The sequence below is a fragment of the Mustelus asterias genome, chromosome 22 (genome assembly GCF_964213995.1).
Source record: "Mustelus asterias chromosome 22, sMusAst1.hap1.1, whole genome shotgun sequence".
Classification (NCBI taxonomy): Eukaryota; Metazoa; Chordata; class Chondrichthyes; order Carcharhiniformes; family Triakidae; genus Mustelus; species Mustelus asterias.
Window position 1 is genome coordinate 17,779,734 of NC_135822.1, and position 22,170 is coordinate 17,801,903.

General features: G+C 44.2%; 3 protein-coding genes across 3 annotated transcripts in view; 2 read left to right on the forward strand and 1 right to left on the reverse strand.

Annotated features, from left to right (window-relative positions):
• Positions 1 to 2,093, reverse strand: part of rnf207b (ring finger protein 207b) — a 43,344-nt gene extending 41,251 nt beyond the window's left edge. Inside the window, exon 1 of the mRNA XM_078238809.1 lies at positions 2,062 to 2,093. The gene's annotated coding sequence lies outside the window, so the exon portion shown is untranslated. The remainder of the gene's footprint in view (positions 1 to 2,061) is intronic.
• icmt (isoprenylcysteine carboxyl methyltransferase) overlaps positions 1 to 3,926 on the forward strand; it is a 60,309-nt gene extending 56,383 nt beyond the window's left edge. Inside the window, exons 8-10 of the transcript XR_013500534.1 lie at positions 870 to 1,017; positions 1,838 to 1,897; positions 3,351 to 3,926. The gene's annotated coding sequence lies outside the window, so the exon portion shown is untranslated. The remainder of the gene's footprint in view (positions 1 to 869; positions 1,018 to 1,837; positions 1,898 to 3,350) is intronic.
• A 4,250-nt stretch (positions 3,927 to 8,176) lies between these two features.
• On the forward strand, positions 8,177 to 18,547 carry rpl22 (ribosomal protein L22). The gene is made up of 4 exons (XM_078238812.1): positions 8,177 to 8,282; positions 10,635 to 10,736; positions 16,321 to 16,442; positions 18,344 to 18,547. Exons 1-4 carry the CDS (start codon positions 8,271 to 8,273, stop codon positions 18,486 to 18,488), a joined length of 381 nt encoding a protein of 126 aa, XP_078094938.1. The 5' UTR covers positions 8,177 to 8,270; the 3' UTR covers positions 18,489 to 18,547.
• The last annotated feature ends 3,623 nt before the right edge of the window (positions 18,548 to 22,170 follow it).

Consider the following 22,170-nt stretch of genomic DNA (forward strand, 5'->3'; position numbering starts at 1 on the left):
GGCCAAAAAGTTATTAAAGGGTTCGGTAGGATAGCTATGGAGAGAATGCTTTCAATTGTGGGCCATAAATATAGTAAGAAGTCTCACAACACCAGGTTAAAGTCCAACAGGTTTATTTGGTAGCAAATACCATAAGCTTTCGGAGCGCTGCTCCTTCGTCAGATGGAGTGGAAATGTTACATTTCCACTCCATCTGACGAAGGAGCAGCGCTCCGAAAGCTTATGGTATTTGCTACCAAATAAACCTGTTGGACTTTAACCTGGTGTTGTGAGACTTCTTACTGTGTTCACCCCAGTCCAACACTGGCATCTCCACACCATAAATATAGGACAGCCACTAATAAATCTAATAAGGAATTCAGGAAAACCCTCTGTACTCAAAGAATGGTGAGAGTGTGAAATTTGCTGCCACAAATGAGATTGAGGCAAATAGCATAGATGGATTTACGGGAGAGCTGGAGAAACACGTGGGAGTGGGGAATAGAAGAGTCTGCTGATAGGGTGAGATAAAGAGGGGTGGGCCGTTTCTTAGTTGTAAATTTTATCTTCTTAAGTCACCAGCTGAGGTTATAATTCAGTCATTATAATTTTTTATAATGGAAACTGCCTATACAAACTTCTCCTTCTGTAATTACTTTCTATTCACAGTGGTGGGATTGCAGCACCCTCATTGGTGGGAGGGTGTCATTGCAGTGTGATTCTTTACATAGGTATTTTCCATTATAAATATGGACATAAGAATTTCTAATGGAAAAACGCGGTGTCATTTTTCACATCTCTTGGAAATGTCATCTCTTTTAAAAAGTGTGAATTATCGTTTGAAATGTATCTGCATTTTAAAGTATCAATTTAAAATCTAATTATTTCAGAGTGTTCTGATGGTGAGGGTTTTGAACGAAGAACAGTACGGCACAGGAACAGGCCCTTCAGCCCTCCAAGCCTGCACCAATCACATTCTCCTATCTTGACCAACCGCTTGTATCCCTCTATTCCCCATCTGTTCGTGTGTCTATCCAGGTAAGTCTTAAGTGTCGCTAACATAACTGCCTCAACCCCCTCACTTGGCAGTACATTCCAGGCCCCCACCATCCTCTGTGTAAAAACCTTCCCCCGCACATCTCCACTGAACCTTTCTTGAACTTGTGCCCCCTTGTAATTGTTATTTCTGCCCTGGGAAAAAGCTTCTAACTGTTCACCCTATCTATGCCCCTCATAATTTTATAAACTTCTATCAGGTTGCCCCTCAGCCTCCGTCTTTCCAGGGAGAACAATCCCAGTTTATTCAATCTCTCCTCATAGCCAATACCCTCCATACCAGGCAACATCCTGGTAAACCTTTTCTGTACTCTCTCCAAAGCCTCCACATCCTTCTGGTAGTGTGGCGACCAGAATTGGACACAGTATTCCAAATGCGGCCTATTCAAAGTTTTATATAACTGTAACATAATTTGCCAACTTTTATACTTGATGCCCCGTTCGATGAAGACAAGCATGTCATATGCTTTCTTCACAACCTTTTCCATCTGTGCTGCCACTTTACGGATCTGTGGACCTGCTCGCCCAGATCTCTCTGTGTTTTGGTGACAGTCCTATTTTCAACTTTAAGCTTATCTATCAATCCATTTCATAAATATCACTCAGAATCTATGATGTGTTTTATCAATTATAATATTATAAAACACACCAATCCATGCAGAAAAAAATTATATTCAGCATTTAACATGTCCAAAATCTTGTTTAAAATTCTTTGGCATGAAATGGAAATTAAATAGGTATTGACTTCTCTTGTATTTTTGTCACATTCTAAAGACATACTTGTGAATCTTATTTTTCACAGCAACGTTTTTACTATGTTGAAAGAAAGCAGCAGGCTCAATGAAGAAAGTCTTCAAACAAGGTATAAACATCATAAACTGAAGCTGTATTCAGCAGACACCTCTCTACCTCACACCACACAGAAGATTCTGTCACTGCACATTGTGTAACAACGCCCAGATATTAAAGCAATTTTAATAAGAGGAGCTGGAGATGTTATCTGGGGTTCGGCTGCGCTCTCCTTACCTTGGTTTCTGTCTCTCTGGCCTTGGGTTGGTATGAGAGAAATCTCTGAGCTCTTTTAGAGAACAGCTGCCCATTGACGTCAGGGCTCCCATGATCTTGTGTCCTTTACCAGAGGCTCCTGTTATCAGCAGACTGGGGACTGGGCTGGGACATGGCCTTTTGTTTTCTCCCTTGTGCATTTTGTTTCAGCACAGTGATGTGGCCAAAATTATGGTAAATGTTATTATTCCTATTTTGTGGAGAAATTTTTTGTTTTTATTTCTCTTTATTCCCCTTCTCTCGAGCTTCCTTCCTGCAACTTTAATCAAATTTCCATCCCTGTCGCAGCACTGAAAAGACACTAATCAAAGTGACAAGTTATATCCTATGTGACAATGATCTAAACTATTTGTCATTGTCCTTCTTGATCTGTATACAGCCTCTGACATACTGACCTCGCTGTCCTCCTCGGATGCCTCTCCAACGTCATCCAGCTGGGTGGGACTTCTCTTGGCTGGCTCCATTATTATCAATCCAGTTGCAGCCGGAGAATCTCCTGCAATTACTTCTCTTCCTGCTCTTTCACCGTTACCTTTTGAACAAAGTGTGAAGCTACCATCTGTGTGATTATGACTGAACGCTTCTAAGTCAGAATCCCGTCTAAAAGTTGCCCTCCCTCCTACCTCTCTATGTGCTGCCCCTTTTCAACTTCTGAAGACATTAAGTCAGGTTCCACAATTATACAGATAATGCCCAGCTTTTCCTCATCATCACCTCTTTCAACAGCTGCCACTGCTTCCATTTGAATCCCTAAACATTATCTCAGGCTGAACCAGACAGTTCACAGTCTTAGTGTCATAATTGATCCTGAACTCAAGTTTCCAAGTGCGGCACAGTGGCACAGTGGTTAGCACCACTGCCTCACAGCACCAGGGACCTGAGTTTGATTCCTGGCTCAGATCAATGTCTGTGTGGAGTTTGTACATTCTCCCCATGTCTGCATGGGTTTCCTCTGGGTGCTCCGGTTTCCTCCCACAGTCTGAAAGACATTTGATTTGATTTATTATTGTCACATGTATTAACACACAATGAAAAATATTGTTTCTTGTGCGTTGTACAGACAAAACATACCCTTCATAGAGAAGGAAACGAGAGAGTGCAGAATGTAGTGTTACAGTCATAGCTAGGGTGTAGAGAAAGATCAACTTAATGTAAGGTAAGTCCATTCAAAAGTCTGACAGCAGCAGGGAAGAAACTGTTCTTGAGTCGGTTGGTACATGACCTTAGACTTTTGTATCTTTTTTCTGAAGGAAGAAGTGGAAGAGAGAATGTCCATGGTGCGTGGGATCTTTAATTATGCTGGCTGCTTTGCCGAGGCAGCAGGAAGTGTAGACAGAGTCAATGGATGGGAGGCTGGTTTGCGTGATGGATTGGGCTACATTTACGACCTTTTGTAGTTCCTTGCGGTCTTGGGCAGAACAGGAGCCATACCAAGCTGTGATACAACCAGAACGAATGCTTTCTATGGTGCATCTGTAAAAGTTGGTGAGAGTCGTAGCTGACATGCCAAATTTCCTTAGTCTTCTGAGAAAGTAGAGGCGTTGGTGGGCTTTCTTAACCATAATGTCGGCATGGAGGGACCAGGACAGGTTGTTGGTGATCTGGACACCTAAAAACTTGAAGCTCTCGACCCTTTCTACTTCGTCCCCATTGATGTAGATGTTGATGTGCTGGTTAGATGCGTTGGCCATGCTCAATTCTCCTTCAGTGTACCCGAACAGGTGCCGGAGTGTGGCGACAAGAGGATTTTCACAGTAACTTTATTGCAGTGTTAATGTAAGCCTACTTGTGACACTAATAAATAAACTTTTAATATCTGCTCCATTAGAAAGACTGCCTACTTCTATCTCCGTGGTTTCACTTGTCTCCACCCCTGCCTCAGCCCTTGCACATTCTTTCACGTCTTTGTTATCTTCAGACTTGACAATTCCAATGCTCTTCAGGATGACCTCCCACCCTCTATAAACCTCAGCTTATCCAAATCTCTCCTGCCCACTAAATTGCACCAAGTCCCTTTCACCTCTTACCCTTTGATCACTGATCAACTTTGGCTCCCAGTCTCCCACACCTCAAAAAAGAAAATTCTCATTATGTTCAAATCCCTTCACGATATCATCCCTCCTTATCACTGTAATTACTGCAGCCAATCTCCCCTCCAATTTCACTTTGTTGTGGCCAGCTTGTTTGTTGCACTGTGTGGTCCCTTTAATATTGCTGTGCAGCCAAGCAAACCTGCATCTTAGGGAATGTTGCTTGTACACAACCTCTTTGGCTGCATTGTGTGTTATGTTCAGGATTGTTGTGCCGCCATGCAGCCCTACAGATCATTGAAAACCCTGCATTCTTTCATTTCTGACCTTCTGCGCATCTACTGCTTCCTTTATCCTGCCATCTAGATAGACCTAAGTACTGAGACTTCTTTGCATCACTTCACTCCTTCTTTGAGTCCATCCTTAAAACCTACCTTTGGCAAAGGTTTAATTGCTTAATGGTAACACAGTGGTTAACACTGCTACTTCACAGCGCCAGGGACCTGGGTTCGATTCCCAGCTTGGGTCATTGTCTATGTGGAGTTTGCATGTTCTCACCATGTCTGTGTGGGTTTCCTTCAGGTGCTCTGGTTTCCTCCCACAGTCTGAAAGGTGTGCTGGTTAGGTGCGTTGACCTGAACAGGCACCGGACTGTGGCGACTAGGGGAATTTCACAGTAACTTCATTGCAGTGTTAATGTAAGCCTTACTTGTGACTAATTAATTAACTTTACTTTAATATCTCCTCCCGTGGGTTTAGTGGCCATTTTTGTTTCTGATTACGCTCCTGTGAAGCACCTTGGAATGTTGTTCTACATTAATGTGTAAATGCACATTGCTGTGATGTGGGTCACCATATGCCCAATTGATCAAGATCCCATTGCAGTTGGAGATAACTTTCTTCATTGTCCACTATGCCACCAATCTTGGTGTCATCTGCAAACTTACTAACTATGCCTTCTATATTCTCATCCAAATCATTAATATAAATGACAAATAACAATGGACCCAGCACTGGCCCCTGAGGCACACCGCTGGTCACAGGCCTCTAGTTTGAAAAACAACTCTCTACAACCACCCTCTGGCTTCTGTCAAGATTAAGCGCAAGGTATGGGGTTTCCCAGGGGGGCGGGGGGTGTCCCCTCGACCTGTGGGTTAAACTGGAGGGTGTGGGGCGTAGTTGACTGGGCCCCAGTGTTTATTACCCATCCCTAATTCCCCCCCTCTTTCAGACGGTGGTGGGTGAGCCACCATCTTGAACCTGCCGCAGTGCGGTGTAGGTAAACCCACGGCGCTGTTAGGGAGGGACCTCCGGGATTCTGACCCCAGCCACAGTGAAGGATATATTTCAACGTTCCAATGAGACAGGGGAGTTATGGTAGGTTACAGGAACCATGGTGCACGAAAGCTGTAATGAATTTAGTCAAGAAGAAAAGAAAAGCCTACAAAAGGTTCAGGGAGCTAGGTAATGTTAGAAATCTAGAAGAGTGTATGACTAGGAGGAAGAAACTTAAGAGGGAAATTAGAAGAGCAAGAAGGGGTCATGAGAAGGCCTTGGCAGATAGGATAAAGGAAAACAAGTATGTTAAGAGCAAGAAGATAAGATGTGAAGGAGTAGGACCTATCAAATGTGACGGTGGGAAAGTCTGTATAGAACCGGTAGAAATAGCAGAGGTACTTAATGAATACTTTACTTCAGTATTCACAGTGGAAAAGGATCTTGGTAGTTGCAGTGCAGACTTGCAGTGGACTGAGAAGATTGAGCATGTGGACATTAGGGAAGAGGATGTGTTGGAGCTTTTGAAAAGCATCAAGTTAGATAAATCGCCGGGACCGGATGGGATGTACCCCAGGTTACTGTGGGAGGCGAGGGAAAAGATTGCTGAGCCTCTGGCGATGATCTTTGCAAGAAGTTTAACAACACCAGGTTAATCTTTGCATCATCAATGGAGACAGGAGAGGTTCTGGAGGATTGGAGGATTGCAGATATGGTTCCATTATTCAAGAAAGGGAGAAGAGATAGCCCAGGAAATTATAGACCAGTGAGTCTAACCTCAGTGGTTGGTAAGTTGATGGAGAAGATCCTGAGAGGCAGGATTTATGAACATCTGGAGAGGAATAGTATGATCAGAAATAGCCAGCACGGCTTTGTCCAAGGCAGATCATGCCTTACGAGCCTAATTGAATTTTTTGAAGATGTAACTAGACACATAGACGAGGGAAGAGTGGTAGATGTAGTTTATATGGATTTCAGCAAGGCGTTTGACAAGGTACCCCATGCAAGCCTTATTGAGAAAGCCCAGGGATCTGTTCTGAGACCCTTGCTCTTTGTGATTTTTATAAATGACCTGGATGAGGAAGTGGAAGGATGGGTTGGCAAGTTTGCTGATGACACAAAGGTTGGGGTGTTGTGGATAGTGTAGAGGGATGTCAGCAGTTGCAACGAGACATAGATAAGATGCAAGTCTGGGCGGAGAAGTGGCAGATGGACTTCAACCCAGATAAGTGTGTGGTGGTTCATTTTGGCAGGTCGAATAGGATGAAAGAATATAATATTAAGGGTAAGACGCTTGGCAGTGTGGAAGATCAGAAGGATCTTGGGGTCCGGGTTCATAGGATGCTCAAAGCAGCGTCGCAGGTAGAGGCTGTGGTTAAGAAGGCGTATGGAATACTGGCCTTCATCAATAGAGGAATTGAGTTTAGAAATCGGGAGATAATGCTGCAGCTATATAGGACCTTGGTCAGACCCCACCTGGAATACTGTGCCCAGTTCTGGTCGCCTCATTACAGAAAGGATGTGGAAGCCATTAGAAAGGGTGCAGAGGAGATTTACAAGGATGTTGCCTGGATTAGGTGGCATACCTTATGAGGATAGGTTGAGAGAGCTAGGTCTTTTCTCCTTGGAGAAGCGAAGGATGAGAGGTGACCTGATAGAGGTGTATAAGATGTTGAGAGGTATTGATAGAGTGGATTCTCAGAGGCTTTTACCCAGGGCTGAAATGGTTGCCACAAGGGGTCACAGGTTTAGGGTGCTGGGGAGTAGGTACAGAGGAGATGTTAGGGGTAAGTTTTTCACTCAGAAGGTGGTGGGTGTGCGTGGAATCAGCTGCCAGTAGTGGTGGTGGAGGCGGATTCGATAGGGTCACTTAAGAGACTTTTGGATAAGTTCATGGAAGTTAGTAAGATAGAGGGTTATAGGTAAGCCTAGTAGGTAGGGACATGTTCAGCGCAACTTGTGGGCCGAAGGGCCTGTTTGTGCTGTAGCTTTTCTATGTTCTATGTTAAGTGTTTGTGATGGCCCTGTTTGAGCAGATCTCCACTCCACCTGACGAAGGGGCAGCACTCTGAAAGCTAGTGGCATTTGCTACCAAATAAACTTGTTGGACTTTAACCTGATGTTGTTAAACTTCTTATTCTGTCAAGAAGCCAATTTTGTATCCAGATAGTTATTGTAGACCTGGAACATTAACTCTTGTTTCTCTCTCCGCAGATGCTCCCAGACCTGCCGAGCATTTCCAACATTTTTTTTATTTTTAACCTCAGCACCCGCAAGGATGTTGCTTTTATACGGGCATTTTCTTTCCAAAAATAGACTTCATTCATAAATCTGTGAGAACATTACAAACATTCCAAAATGACCATCACACAAGAAGCTGTAATATTCAGCCTCTTTACATACAAGTAACATTCTGAGATGCTTCAATACAGTAAAGGAAATGTTTCAGCCAGGCATCAATGGGCTGAATGGCCTGCTGCTGTTGGATCTTGCTGTGCACCTGGTGCCTGTGTCTTTAAAGGTAGGCTGACTAGTGGATTGACGGGGAGACGGATTTACCGGGGCCACACCCCGCCCGCTGATTGGATGAGAGGGAGAAGACGCAGGCGCCATATTGGTCTGTGATTGGTAGATCCCGATTAGCATTACGCATGCGCAGTGGCTACGCAATGCGATTGGTGGTTCTGTCGTGGAGCCAGTAAATCCGATGATTGGTTGCTGTCCCTATGGCAACGAGCATGCGCCATGTCCTGGATTCGGATTGGTAGTTTCTGGGAGTGACGGGGAGGATGTGCTGCGCAGGCGCAGGCGCGGTGCCGCCTCCCCGCTCGCTCTCTCTCTCTTTCTCCGCCATCTTGTGCAGACATGGCTCCAGCGGTGAGTCTGAGACCATGCCACCAATATCCCGTCCCGGCTCGGGGGCCGCTTGCCTGCTGCCGCCCCTCAATCAATTGGCATTTGGCCCTTTCAAAGGGGCGGAGAGTGTGAGGACTTGTCGGCTCTTGTCTCCCCCCCACCGCGCTCTGTAGGGAAGGGAGATCCTGGCGGGGCGCAGGCCTGAGCAGTAGGCCTCGCGGGGGGGTGGGCGGTCCGGGCGTAGACACCGGGCTTCAGGTTCTACAACCGCGGGGAGGGGGCTTCAGTACCCCCCCCCCCCCTCGTGTCGTTGGGGTTACTCCTGGGAGGGTGGTTCCCTCTCCTCCCGGCTGGAGACCCTGGTCTGACCATGGCCTGTCTGTACTGCACGTGTTTGACAAACTTTGTTAAAACTTTTCAAATCCCTTTAAAAAATCAATAAAAATATTAAACAGATTATCTTTAAAAATATCTTTAATGACAGCTTCCACCCGCTTCCCCTGGCACCGCCTGTATCCCTGAGCACCCTCCACATTCTTGCTGCAAATCTCAGCCATCTGGGGCTGATCTATGACGTGCTTTGAGCCCAATTAATGCCCCAGTTTTACCCATTCCTGTGCTGGATGGTGTCCAGACAATTTGGCTACAATCTGTGATGTTCCCCCATATCCTGCCTACCCCCTTGCCCAGAGTCTTATATCATTAGGAGGAGGGGGAGGAACACATTCGCCAGCCAGTCCTGCCATTCTGTGAGATCAAGGCTATTTTGTATCTGAGCTCAATCTAGGGCGGGAAAGCATCAGGCATGCAGGATCAGATCGAGCCTAGGGTGATTGTGTGGAGTTTGCACATTCTCCTCGTGCCTGCGAGGGTTTCCTCTGGGTGCTCTGGTTTCCTCCAACACTCTAAAGATGTGCTGGTTAGGTGGATTGGCCATGATAAGTTTCCCCCTTAGCATTAGGGGTATTAGTAGGGTAAATACATGGGGTTACAGGGATAAGGCTTTGGTGGGATTGTTGTCGGTGCAGGCTTGATTGGTCAAATGGCCTCCTTCTGCACTAGAGATTCTGTGAACTGGTTTCATAATCATTACGCTACAAGAGGCCATTTGGCTTATCTTTCTAAATCTTATCAATTGCAGATTTGAGATGTTTTGTGTGTGGAAGTACCTTCTAATTTCTTCCTTGAATGGTTTGGCTCAGGGTCTACGGTTGTGCTCTCTGTCGTACAGAGGTGGATCCCATGCCTGAGTAAGATTCAAACTGTAATTTCACAGTGCTTAGAGTGCTCTAGATTCTGATATGTTTCCCTCAATAAGGATATTTGTGTACAAGGTCCCACAAACACCAGTTGAGAGATGTTACCAGTTCATCTGTTTTAATGTTAGTTGAAGGATAAGTGTTGGCCTAGAACGCATCATGTTCAACTGGTAGATGTAGCTTCAGTTTATTGTCCCACCTCAGTACTGCACTAAAGTGTGAAACAAGATCATGCTCTGGCATGTGGCTCATGTCCATAATGTTCCAACTTGGCAGTATGAGTGAGCGTAGTTTGGTGCTGCTTCTTGTGTTTGGTGAATTGCCATGTGCTGATTCCAGGATTGTGGTGCATCTTTCATCTGTAGGTAGTTGCCAGCAGGTTGTGCCTGGTGCCATCAGGTGCAGTGCAATATGTGTTTGTTAACCTTTCTTTCTTGTGTCTCGGCCCTTTTCAAATGTGGCACAGTGGTGGGGTGGCATGGCAGGGCAGTGGTTAGCACTGCTGCATCACAGTGCCAGGGGCCCGAGTTCAATTCCAGCCTCAGGTCACTGTCTGTGGAGTTTGCATTTTCTCCCTGTGCCTGTATGGGTTTCCTCCGGGTGCTCCGGTTTCCTCCCACAATTCAAAGATGTGCGGATTAGGTTAATTGGCCATGCTAAATTGACCCTAGTGTCAGAGGGATTAGCAGGGTAAATGAGGGTTACAGGAATAGGGCCTGGGTGGGATTGTGGTTGGTAGAGATTCGATGGGCTAAATGACCTCCTTCTGTACTGTAGGGATTCTATGATCTCTCGTGCAACATTCATAGAAGTAATATGCGTAGAAAATTGTAGCTGCCACTACCAGCATCATCGATGCACACACACTCTTTTAAATCAAGCTCAGGATGTTTAATAACACGGTTCACTACATTCCCCGAGGGCCAGAAAGCTGAATCATTTGACAATTTAATTGTAGTTGCAGTTGTGATATGTCGGAAATTGGTGATGTTTTGTAGGCTATTTTCTAAGATTCGCTACTGCAGTGCCATATAAACCAGCATATGACCTATTGGTTTTGTGCATCTCACTAATGTTTCTCCCCTCCACATCTGTCTTCACTTTTGCTTTGCAGAAGAAGCTTCTGACGAGAGGCAAGAAGAAGAAGCAAGTGCTGAAGTTTACCTTGGACTGCACACATCCGGTGGAAGATGGCATCATGGACGCCTCCAATTTTGTAAGTTTGTGCTTCCTCGTGGTTTTCCAAAAAATTAAACCTGAATAGAGAATAACTCTCCTCATGTATTTTGAACACTTTGAAACTCTGGCATCACCAGGTGAGTTGGCGGTACCCCTGCTAACATCTCTGTGATGTGGAGATGCCGGTGTTGGACTGGGGTAAGCACAGTAAGAAGTCTCACAACAGGTTAAAGTCCGACAGTCCAAACCTGTTGGACTTTAACCTGGTGTTCTGAGACTTACTGAACATTTCTGTGGCCAGTCCACAATGGACAGAGAAGGCACAGTAGACATGGGGATATAGTATGATATATACTGGCTGGCTGCAGCTGTGGTTATATCCTAATGCTGTGGTGAGGTGTTTTGTGGAATCAACAAATTCCTATATGGTACTGCTTTCTATTAACCTTTGTCATTCTGGGACTTTTACGAGTAGAGGTAACTCCTTTTGATGGTATGCATTGTTGCCTATCCATCTGATTGTATTTCAGCATCAGTTTAAAGTACATTTAGATGGTGGGCCTGTATGAGTGGTTGCAGAATATTTGTTGAAATAACAGTTTAATTCATGTAGTTTGTCGCTAGATATATTTAATGCATTGGTACCAATATACTCTTAAGAAAACATGCAATTGTTTTATCTTGTATGCAAGAGTTTGCATGTAGTCAGGTCAAAGAGTATATGCTCTTTTACAGATCACACAATAGCTGCAGATACATACACTGACATTTTGATCTTTTTAATAGACTCAATACTGTCAATGTTTATTTTTTTAATCAATGTCACAAGTAGCTCACAACACTGCAGTGAAGTTACTGTGGAAATCCCCTAGTCGTCACACTCCGGATTTAAAGGCTAACTCTTGTTTGTATGTTAGACACTTACCTAAAGCCTATGTGAGTGAACAGCACAATCTGAAACCTTGTACCTTGAGTTTAACTTCTGTCTGTAACTGTAGAAATTATCCAACTCTGTGGTAATCAAATCCCCACCACCTTTGTATGTACAGTCATTCTGTGATTTCTGGCCATATCGATAGTTATGCTCGCCAAGTAGCTGGATGCAGGAAAACCCTCTTGGATCTGATCTGTAATTGTTTTATTAGGAAACTTGCTTGGGTGGAGGCAGTCCCAGTGAAACACCTGAAAAAGTCTTTGCTTTTCCAGCTGTATATTAGATGAAAGAAGCTGAATTGAAGAAATGACATTAAATTAGGTTAAAAAGAACATTGATAATTATCCTTGGAGCTCTGGGAGAACATTGATCCATGGGATACATGCAACTTTCAGGTAATTCTGCCTCATATTTATTTTCCTTTGCCAGTTTGACTGGTCCCACACTGTAAGTGAAGGGACACTTGTTTCTCTTTGCACTACCCTCCGTTTTGGGATCCACAGAAGCACAGGTCCTGGGCACTGTTGTAGAATCAGAATTGTTCTACGCTGTGGTGTTTATATGTCATTGTTATGGCTTTTTAAGCTACCTTCTTGAACAACTGCAATATGTGTGGTGACAGTTTACTCTCAATGCTATTAGGTAGGGAGTTCCAGGATCTTGACCCATTGGCGATGAAGGAACAGTAATATATTTAAGTCAAGATGGTGTGTGACTTGGCGGCTCCGATGCACATGCGGGGGTTTGGAAGATCCTGTTGAACAACCCTTGCTGTACTGCATTCATAGTTTCGATTGTCCAATGCGACCTTGCTGGTGGTGGAGTTCTTCTGAACTTAATGGCTTGCTAGATCATTCCAGCGGGCAGCTAAGAATCAAGTACATTGCTGTGGGTCTAGGATCACATCCAGGCCAGATCAGGTAAAGACAGTGAATTTCCTTTCCTGAATATATGAATCAGATAAAGTTCAATTTGTTTGTATCATGGTCATCATTACTGATACGAGCTGTTGTTCTAGATTCATTTCATTAATTTAATTTAAATTTCCCAGCTGATGTGGTGGGATTTGAACTCTTCTCTGGATCATTAGTGCAGGCCTCTGGGCTACTAGTCCAGTAACATAAGTACTATGCGACTGTACCTGATAACTTCGCCCATAGGCACGGTGAGTTGAGAGTGCCATATGCTTCTTCCCCAGAACAAGGGCGTTCCATGCCTTTGATATATGGAAACATCCAAAGGTGTTTCATAGGTGCAAAAGGAAATCAGGTGCCAGGCCAACGTCATTATTGAGCAAAAATTGCTCCAGAATGCTTTGTGAGGAGGAGAGGCAGTGAGTGTGTGGAACCTTGGTGGGTGAAAGGTGGAGGGAGGTGTGAAGTGATTGAAACAGAAAAATTTGAGGTGATGGGTGCGGGATAGGATGCTGACAGCAGAGTTTTGGAGGATGAAAAGCAGTAAGAGCATTTGATTGGCCAGGTTTAAAGGTGACACAGTCACAGAATGAAGGTTTTAATATAGAGGTGTGTGGTGATATGGATGAGGAATTGGTTTCTTTGTGATGGAGAAGGTCTTGGTTGAGCGCTTAGCTCGGGGAAGAATGGGTTGCTGAGGGTTGCAAACAACCTTGTTTGACCTGCAACAGGACTTGGAGTGGAACTGAAGTGGGTGGTACCATTGTGATGTTTATGTTGCGGGCCGTAGACAGTAGCTTTAGCCTGCCCAGTATTTATCTGGATAAAGTAGTGATTTATCCAAGGCTGGATGTTACACATGGTTTGTAATAACACTGTGACAGTGGAGGATATGCGGTAGAGCTGTGTGCCAGCTGTGTACATGTGGAAACTTATCCTCTGATATTTGAAGTCACCCAGGCATGTAGATGAGGAAGAGGGCAGGGCGGTGGATAAATCCTCGGGGTTTCCCATGGTAACTATGTCAGGTGAGAAGCGGTTAGTCATTAGTGATTTTATTGCTAAGATCAGGTAAGTGTGAGTGAAACAGAACTTGGGTAGACCAGATGTTGGAGAAAATAAAAACACAAAATGCTGGATAAACTCAACTCTGACAGCATCTGTGGAGATAGAAACACAGTTAACGTTTCAGGTCCATATGACCCTTCTACTGATGCTGGAGGAGGTTGGTTTGATGGACTGTGTCAAAGGCTAGAGAGAGGAGAGTAATGTATCAGTGTCGTAGAATGTCAATTTTGATTTTGCTTAGATCTGTATTGCTACTTTCCAGGTGCTGGGAACTTGTTTGGAGGGTTTCAAAGAAGGAGTTGTGGCAAAGTTTTCAGATCTGGGAGATGGCAAAATATTTAAGGATTTTTGAAAAGGATGTTTGAGATGGAGTAGTAGTTTATTTTCCTTGCATTCAATATTCAGTGTATATGGAGAAACCTGAGGAAGAGACTGCACCTCCAAATAGTTAGACCTGAATATAGTTTGTGGGTCCAGATGTAGGCACTTCCCTTGGTTGTGTTTCTTGCCTGTTTTCTGTCCTAAAGATGTATTGCTGTGGCTTTGAGGTGTTTGTGTCAACGCAGCTTGGTCCCTTACAATAGCTCCGGATGTCCCTGTGCGTGCCCCAGGTGAGATGCATTTTGGCCAATTTTCGGATCACATTTGAGATCACATGGATGATCAAATCAGGTGACATTTTTTCCTCTCCTCATATGACCCTGAATTGGGGTATCCAATCTGGCCCTGTAAGCCTGGGCTGTGCAACTTGGTGACTTTAAAGTCACGTGCCTTTTATGGCAGTGTTCACGATATTAGGAGTGTGATTCCTGATTCCCCTCTCTCTGCTCCAGATGGGCTGTTCCACTTGAAAGAAGACTCTCGATGGAACTTTAGACTTTCCTGGTCAGTGTTGTACTGGGTGCATTTATCCACCGGTGGCATCACCTGAGAAACATTTTGGAAATCATTGCTACTGAGTGCTTTTGATGGTTTGTCTTTAAGAGCTGTCCTGTAGAGTGGAGGGTCCTAATTCTGCTTTCCTTCCCTCATATTGGTTTACTGATACCAAAGCAGATCATTTGGAATCACTTTCCTGTGTCAGATTGTGAGAGAGGGTTTGACAGTTTTTGTGGGTCTTTGTGAGGGACACCAGTGCTGGGATATGGGCTTGGAGCTGATGTTTTTCACTCACTGTCTGATCCTGATTGCTTCTGGTGTAGGTCTGGGTACAGCTCTTTTTTCTAATGGCTCCATGCTAATGAGGGGGTGGAACGATCCATTTGTTGCTGATAAACTGTCAAAGATATCAGCTGGATAGCTAGATGCTGAGAGATTCAGCAACAAGAGTGGCAAATGTTCAGAATACTTGCCATGCAAGCTAACCAAAGCAAAGTCAACAGGATTACTCAAGATGTCATTAGGTGCTCTGATGAGAGAGTTGATGTACAGCAGTAATCATCTCAAATTTTAAACACATTAAACCTATGCTGTATCCAATTGGCTCCCTAACATGGTGATCTTACCAAATGCTGCACGTTGACCTTTCTGAACAATTACCACTCTTGGTTTCTGAATCTCCCTAAGATAAATTATTGTCTCTGCTGTTGAGATGAACAATCTGCCCACATATTGCCAGTGATCCACCTGGGAGACTGCATGTTACTCAATGTGGGCTGCTTATGTTTTTTATGGCTAGCCCCCACCTTTACCTTTTGCCCCCAGCTCACTGGGAGATACTGCAGAGTTGTAGAATACTGCGTGCAGTTCAGCATAGTTTTATGTGCCAGCATTTCTTGTGATACTCTTAATGGACATAGGGCTGGAAAGTGGAGTTGATGTAGAAGGTCGGCTATGATGTTCTAGAGCAGATAGGCTCATTGGGGCTTTTGGCCTATTATTTATATTCTTCTTTCACCATTCCCACCGGTGCTGACTGTATTTCACCCCAGTATTGCAAGATTTGGGACCTAATTTTAGAACTGGCTGTTGTTTCATAATCCAAATGGACTCAGTAACAGCTGTCTATGTTTATACAATGCCTTTCATAGAAAAGGCCATTTCACAGAGAAAGAAACAAATATTTCACATGCGTCACTCAGTTTCTAGTGACAACACTGCTCCTTGTGGCTTAGACTGGCTTGAGTTGAGGGATAGACTTGTACCTTCATCCACCATCTAGGCAGTTTCATTGTGCCAGTGTTGGGTGTCACTGATCGTCAGGTGCTGACTTTGTCAGCGTCTCTTCCCTAAAATCTGTTGAGTTGGATATTGCTGCAGTGTGTGGTTGTTTTAGTGTATTTTTTACTTGGATGCCTTACCTAATTTCATTCAACAAATAGCAAGAGTTCGCTGATCAAATGGCAGCTGGTTTAATTGCAATTTTGTCCTCTTCTGATTTGAAGCTGAAGATCTCTTGGAAGACCCGTGCCTGGGCGCAGTGCTGAGCTAACCAGCTGTTTGACCAGGCTATGGTGTGTATCACAGCCAAGCCCCATTCAGACTTCACTCAGTCTCCACACCACACCTATCAAGCTCATTTGGTAGATGTCAAGACTGAGAATCCCAGCTGATACTTCTGCTCCGTTGCTCATTGAAACAGCAGGCAGCGCTCTTCCCCATTTGGTGATTGTGATTATCTTATTAACACAATGGTGCAGTGCCCCTCCGTCCGTGCACATAGGTTTTAAAAACTTACCAACACGCATTAATTGTTCTTCTTACAGGAGCAGTTCCTGCAGGAACGCATCAAAGTGAATGGTAAAGCTGGGAACCTGGGCAATGTGGTAACCATTGAGAGGAACAAGAGTAAGATCACTGTTACCTCTGAGGTTCCATTCTCAAAGAGGTGAGTCAGAGGCAAGGAAAGCAGGAGCTGAGTGTGATGTGCTACCGGAATAGAAACCTTTGCAAATATCTCCTCTCCCAATATATCACGTCTTTCAGATCTCGGATAGTACCCAATTAGCCAAACAGAGTCAAGGTTAAAGTTGGCTACTTAGATTTGCAAAATGTGGAAAGTGGTGTGCTACAAAGATTGGTGCTGGGACTACTGTTCACTCTTTACATAAACTATTTGGACTCTGGAATTTCAAAATTTTCAAATCAGCCCAAATGAGGGGATGTAATTAATGCAGAAGGGGTCTGTGATAAATACAGGAAGGCACTAAGAAGCTTGCAGAATGGCTTACAAAGGGTAAATTAACTTCAGAATCGATAGTGTGAGCTAGGTCATTTTGGTGGTTGAAAGAAGCAGCTATATCTTGAAAAGTAATTGCCCAATGGGAGCAATAAAGAATTTACTAGACTTATACCAGAACTGAGTTATACTCATTAGGAAAAATTGATAAGGCTGGGACTCTACTCTGGAAAAGGGTTATGCTTTCAAGATTATGAAAGGGTTTGATGGGGTAGGCATAGAGAAGATGTTTTCACTTGTGGCTGAGATTAAATGATAAATTCAATGGGGAATTCTAGAGAAAGGTCTCCTGAGTGTTTAGAATGTGAACCTGACTATCACAAGGAATAGTTGAGGCGAATTGTTTAGATGAATTTAAGGGAAAAGCTAGGTAAGTACATGAGGGAGAAAGGAGTAGAAAGATATGCTGATAGGGTAAATTGAAGAGAGTTAGGAGGAGGCAAAAAACACCAACATGAACTTTTATTGGGTTTAAAAGCCTGTTCCTGTGCTGTAAATACTTTGTAATACCTGCTGGTTGCTGAATGATTTTATGGGTGCCTGCTGATGTTGAGGATAACTTCAACAGTGCAGTGGACTGGTTATCCATCTTGGAGTCATTCCAGTTTTCTGGAGTTTGGGATATGTACAGTATGTACTGTTATCCTGCTCATGTTGCCTGGTGCCTGTGAAGAGGTGCACTGGATTTGTTGTGCACACAGGAGAAGGGGGAATGTGAGTATTTAGAAGTTGGAATGAATATTTGATTTCAGTCAGTGCCATCCCTTTGCCTGGTGGAGAGCAGTTTTGCACAGTACGTCTGTGATTTTTAGGGACTGTTTACATTAAATTAAATTGGCAAAAGATAAACCCTAGCCTCTGATCTGTGTCCCTCAGCCCAAATATCTGAAGAATCTGAGCCCGGCCAGTAGAAACATAGAAACCCTACAGTACAGAAAGAGGCCATTCGGCCCATCGAGTCTGCACCGACCACAATCCCACCCAGGCCCTACCCCCCCATATCCTTACATATTTCCTCACTAATCCCTCGAACCTACGCATTTCAGGACACTAAGGGCAATTTTTAGCACAGCCAATCAACCTAACCCGCACATCTTTGGACTGTGGGAGGACAAGTGGGACAAGTGAATCATTGAATCCCTACAGTGCAGAAGGAGGCCATTTGGCCCATCGAGTCTGCATCGACCACAATCCCACCCAGGCCCTATTCCCAAGTGCTTGAGAAATCTCAACAGTAAATATAATGGCTCCTTAAATTTCATGGTTATTATAAGCTTGTTAATTGTGCACGCATGTTGGAATTCAAGTAGTCTCTTATTATTGAAAGGCCTGAAGGATTAAGGGTCAATGTGGGCCAAACAGATTGAAAAGGAAGTGGTGTCCAGATTTTGCCAAGTTTGGATTTTGAAAGCTTTTAGGCTGAAGGAAATGTGTTCCTTTTTTTAATGTCAGGGGAATGATGATTAGGATTAAGACAGTGTTGGGAGGGCTAAACCTCGCGGCTAACCTTAATGCTTTGTGTCGAACTGATTGTTCCTTTTTTTCTGCAGGTACCTGAAATACCTCACAAAGAAGTACCTTAAGAAAAACAACCTGCGTGACTGGCTTCGCGTAGTTGCAAATAGCAAAGAGAGCTATGAGCTCCGGTACTTCCAGATCAATCAGGATGAAGAGGAGGAGGAGGATGAAGACTAGACTGGTCTGAACTTTTGTACAAATTAGCTTCAATAAAGTTGCCAAAAAGGAAAAATACAGCTCTGGATTCTGTTTTATTCACACAGGAGGATCGTGCAATGATATGTTGTATTAATGTGAATACATTCTGGTGAATGTTATGCCTCTGTCCATTTGCTTTTCCCTGTTGTTTCTATAGGCACCGACTCATGGAGTTCCACTATTGCCACTTTTGTTTAGGTATCTTGATCGACTGCCAACTCCATCGTTGAATGATTAAAATTTTAATCCTGATGTTTAAATTTCCTTCCTTGGCCTGGAACTATTGGTCCTCCGGGTCTACAGCCCTCCTACATCTCTGTGTTCCCTCAATGTGGTCTCTTGTACATCTCTGGTTTCCTTCACCCCTGCTTTTGGTGGCTGTACCTTCAGACATATGGGTCCTTAGTTCCAAAATTCCCTTCCAACTTTTTGTTACAACACTCCATAAAACCCATCTCATTTACTAAGCATTTGGTTGCCTGTCCTAATGCCCCATTGTGTCTCTATGTCAAATTACAGTCCTGTGAATGGCTTGGAATAGATTATTGTTAATCGTCCTGCATAAATGCAGATTGGTATTGCATTGTAGATGATGAATTTCACCAGGCTATTTAACTGTTTGTGCCTGAACCTGATGAGCACTTGCAGGAATCGCTGGTTAACAATCAGAAGAGTTCCTCACTGATCCCATCATGTCCCTCTAGTCGTAGGATTCAGTTAGATTTCTGATGATTGGTAACCATCAGGATGTTAATGGTGTTGAATGTTAAGTGGAGATGCTTAGATCCCCTCTTGGAGGTGGTCATTGCCAGGCATTTGTGTGGCAGGAATGTTACTTGCCACTTATTAGCCAAAACCTGAGTGCTCAAATCTAGCGGTAAATGGGCCTGGAGTATTTCAGTGTCTGAGGAGTTGCGATTGCTATTGAACGCAGCAATCATTGGAGAGTCTCTTCACTTCTGACCTTATGTAGGAGTGAAGGTCATTAATGAAGCAGCTGAAAATGGGTTGGCTGGGCTACTAACCTGAAGTCTCCTGTAGTGATGACCTGTGCGGAGGATGAGTGGTTTGAATAAACAGAACCCTCTTCCTTTGTGCTGGGTATGACTAAAACCAATGGAGAGTTTTCCTTCTGATTCCCAGATTTCAATTTTGCTCAGGCTCCTTGATGCAATGCAGTCAAATTCTACCTTGAAGATCAGAGCTATCATTCCTTATTTTTAGAATTCAACTCAACCACGTTTGGACCAAGGCTGTAATGAGGTCTGGAGCTTGAGTGGTCTTGGTGGAATCCAAATTGCATTTTATGAGCAGGTTATTGCTGAGTAAATGCTGCCTGGTGGCATTGTTGAAGTCACCTTCTGTCATTTGCTGATGACAGAGTAGACTGATTAAATGGACAGGATGTAATGAGTCAATTTTCCACAATGTTGGGTGAATGCCAGTGCTGTATCTGTTCAGGAACAGATTGGCTAAGACCATGGCTAGTTCTGGAACACAGAACTGGGATGTTGTCAGGGTCTGTAACCTTTGCTGATTCAGACATTTCTCGATACCTAGAGTAACTCAAATTGTTTAAGACTAGCCATCAGTGATGTGGAGCATCTTAGGAGGAGGCTGAGATGAATCATTCCTTTGGCACTTGTGGTTGAAGATGGTTGCAAATGCTTTCAGCCTTGTCCTTTGTACTTATGTGCTGCATACACCCATCATTGAGAATGGGGATGTTTTTGGAATTGTATTTTCTGGTTTGTTTATTTTCCCTGCACCATTCATGGCTGGATGTGGCACGATTGCAGAGCTTTGATTTAATTTATTGATCATGGGATCACATACCTCTGCCTATTGCATGCTGTTTCTGCTGTTTCACATGCCTGTAACACTGTTGTAGCTTCGCCAGGTTGGCACCCCATTCTTAGGTATGCCTGGCATGCTCTCCACTCTTCATTGAGTGTTCCTCTGGCTTGATGACAGTGTTAAGGATATTGCCAGGCCATGTAATTTACGTGTTGAGGTTGAATACAATTCTGCTGTTGCTGATGGCCCAAAATGCCTCTTGGATATCCATCCAGTTTTGAGTTGTTGGATTTGTTCTGAATCCATCCCATTGAGCATGATGTTAGTGCCTTGCAATGCAATGGAGAATGTCCTCTAAAGATAGGAGTTCTCGACAAGAACTGCAGTGATTCTGTCAGAGGTAGAAGCATCTGTGATAGGTAGGTTTGGCCTGTTGGGTCTGTGCTGACCATCTGATGGAGCAGTTCACCTAGTGCTCACTCCCCTTTCCCCTGTGGTCCTGCAAATTTTCCCTTTTCAGAGAATGATAGAATTCTGTTTTCAAAGCTTCAATTAATTGATCCTGCTACACCACACACTCGGGCAGTGCATTCTAATCCTAACCATTTGCTGTGTTTAAATCAAGGGCAAGTGAGAGGTAGGAATAAATTGAACCGTGTTGTCACAGCCAGCAGCTAAGCGATTGGTTGGTTGCTTGTAAGTTTTAATTTTTTTTCTCTTGGCATTGTAGTTGTTGTAAGTTAACTTCAGGGTTAAATCATGACAAGAGACCCCAGACTCGTGTCATGCTCCTCTTGTGCGAGGAGGGAATTCAGGGACCCTTCCAGTGTCCCTGGCTCCTTCACATGAAAGAAGTGTGTCCAACTGCAGCTCCTGTTAGACCGCTTGATGGCCCTGGAGCTGCGGATAGATTCACTTTGGAGCATCCACAATGTTGAGGAAGTCGGGGATAGCACATTGTGAGTTGGTCACACTGCAGATTAAAAATTACTGAGGGAGTTAAGGAATACTCTTCAGAGGAAGAGTAGAAAGGTAGTGCAGAGATCCCCTGTGGTCACGTCCCTCTTGTTTTGGAAACTGTTGGGGGAGATGGCTCACCAGGGGAAGGTGGCAGCAGCCAGGTTTATAGCATCATGGCTGGCTCTGCTGCACGGGAGGCAGGAAAAAGAGTGGCAGAGCTATAGTGATAGGGGATTCAATTGTAAGGGGAATAGACTGGCGTTTTTGCAGACGCAAACGAAACTCCAGGATAGCATGTTGCTTTCCTGATGCAAGGGTCAAGGATGTTTCGGAGTGGCTGCAGGGCATCTGGAGGAGGAGGGTGAACAGCCAGCTGTCGTGGTGCATATAGGCACCAACGATATAGGTAACAAATGGGATGAGATCCTATAAGCTGAATTGAGGGAGTTAGGAGTTAAACTAAAAAGTAGGATCTCAAAGGTAGTAATCTCAGGATTGCTACCAGTGCCATGTGCTTGTCAGAGTAGGAAAGTCAGGATAGCTAAGCTGAATATGTGGCTTGAGGGAAGAATTCAAATTTCTGGGACACTGGAACCGGTTCTGAGGGAGGTGGGACCAATACAAATCGGACGGTCTGCACCTGGGCAGGACTGGAACCAATGTCCTAGGGGAGTGTTTGCTAATGCTGTTGGGGCGGGTTTAAACTAATGTAGCGGGGGGATTGGAACCGATGCAGGAAGCAGAAGGAAGTGAGGTGGGGACAGAAATAAATAGATTTATTCACTGCTCCTCCTCGTGTTCCATTCCTCCCACTCTGGTTAGTGAGTGAGGGGAAAAGTGGAAGTCAGAGAAATCAAAGACAAAAATCAAAAAGGGCCACAGTACAGAGACTGTGGAGAACTCA

Bases quoted from the DNA above. Each gene is read 5' to 3' on its own strand.
- rpl22 (XM_078238812.1), top strand. The intron at 10,737-16,320 runs GTAAGTTTGTGC...TTCTTCTTACAG, and splicing joins TCATGGACGCCTCCAATTTT to GAGCAGTTCCTGCAGGAACG. The intron at 16,443-18,343 runs GTGAGTCAGAGG...TTTTTTCTGCAG, and splicing joins GAGGTTCCATTCTCAAAGAG to GTACCTGAAATACCTCACAA.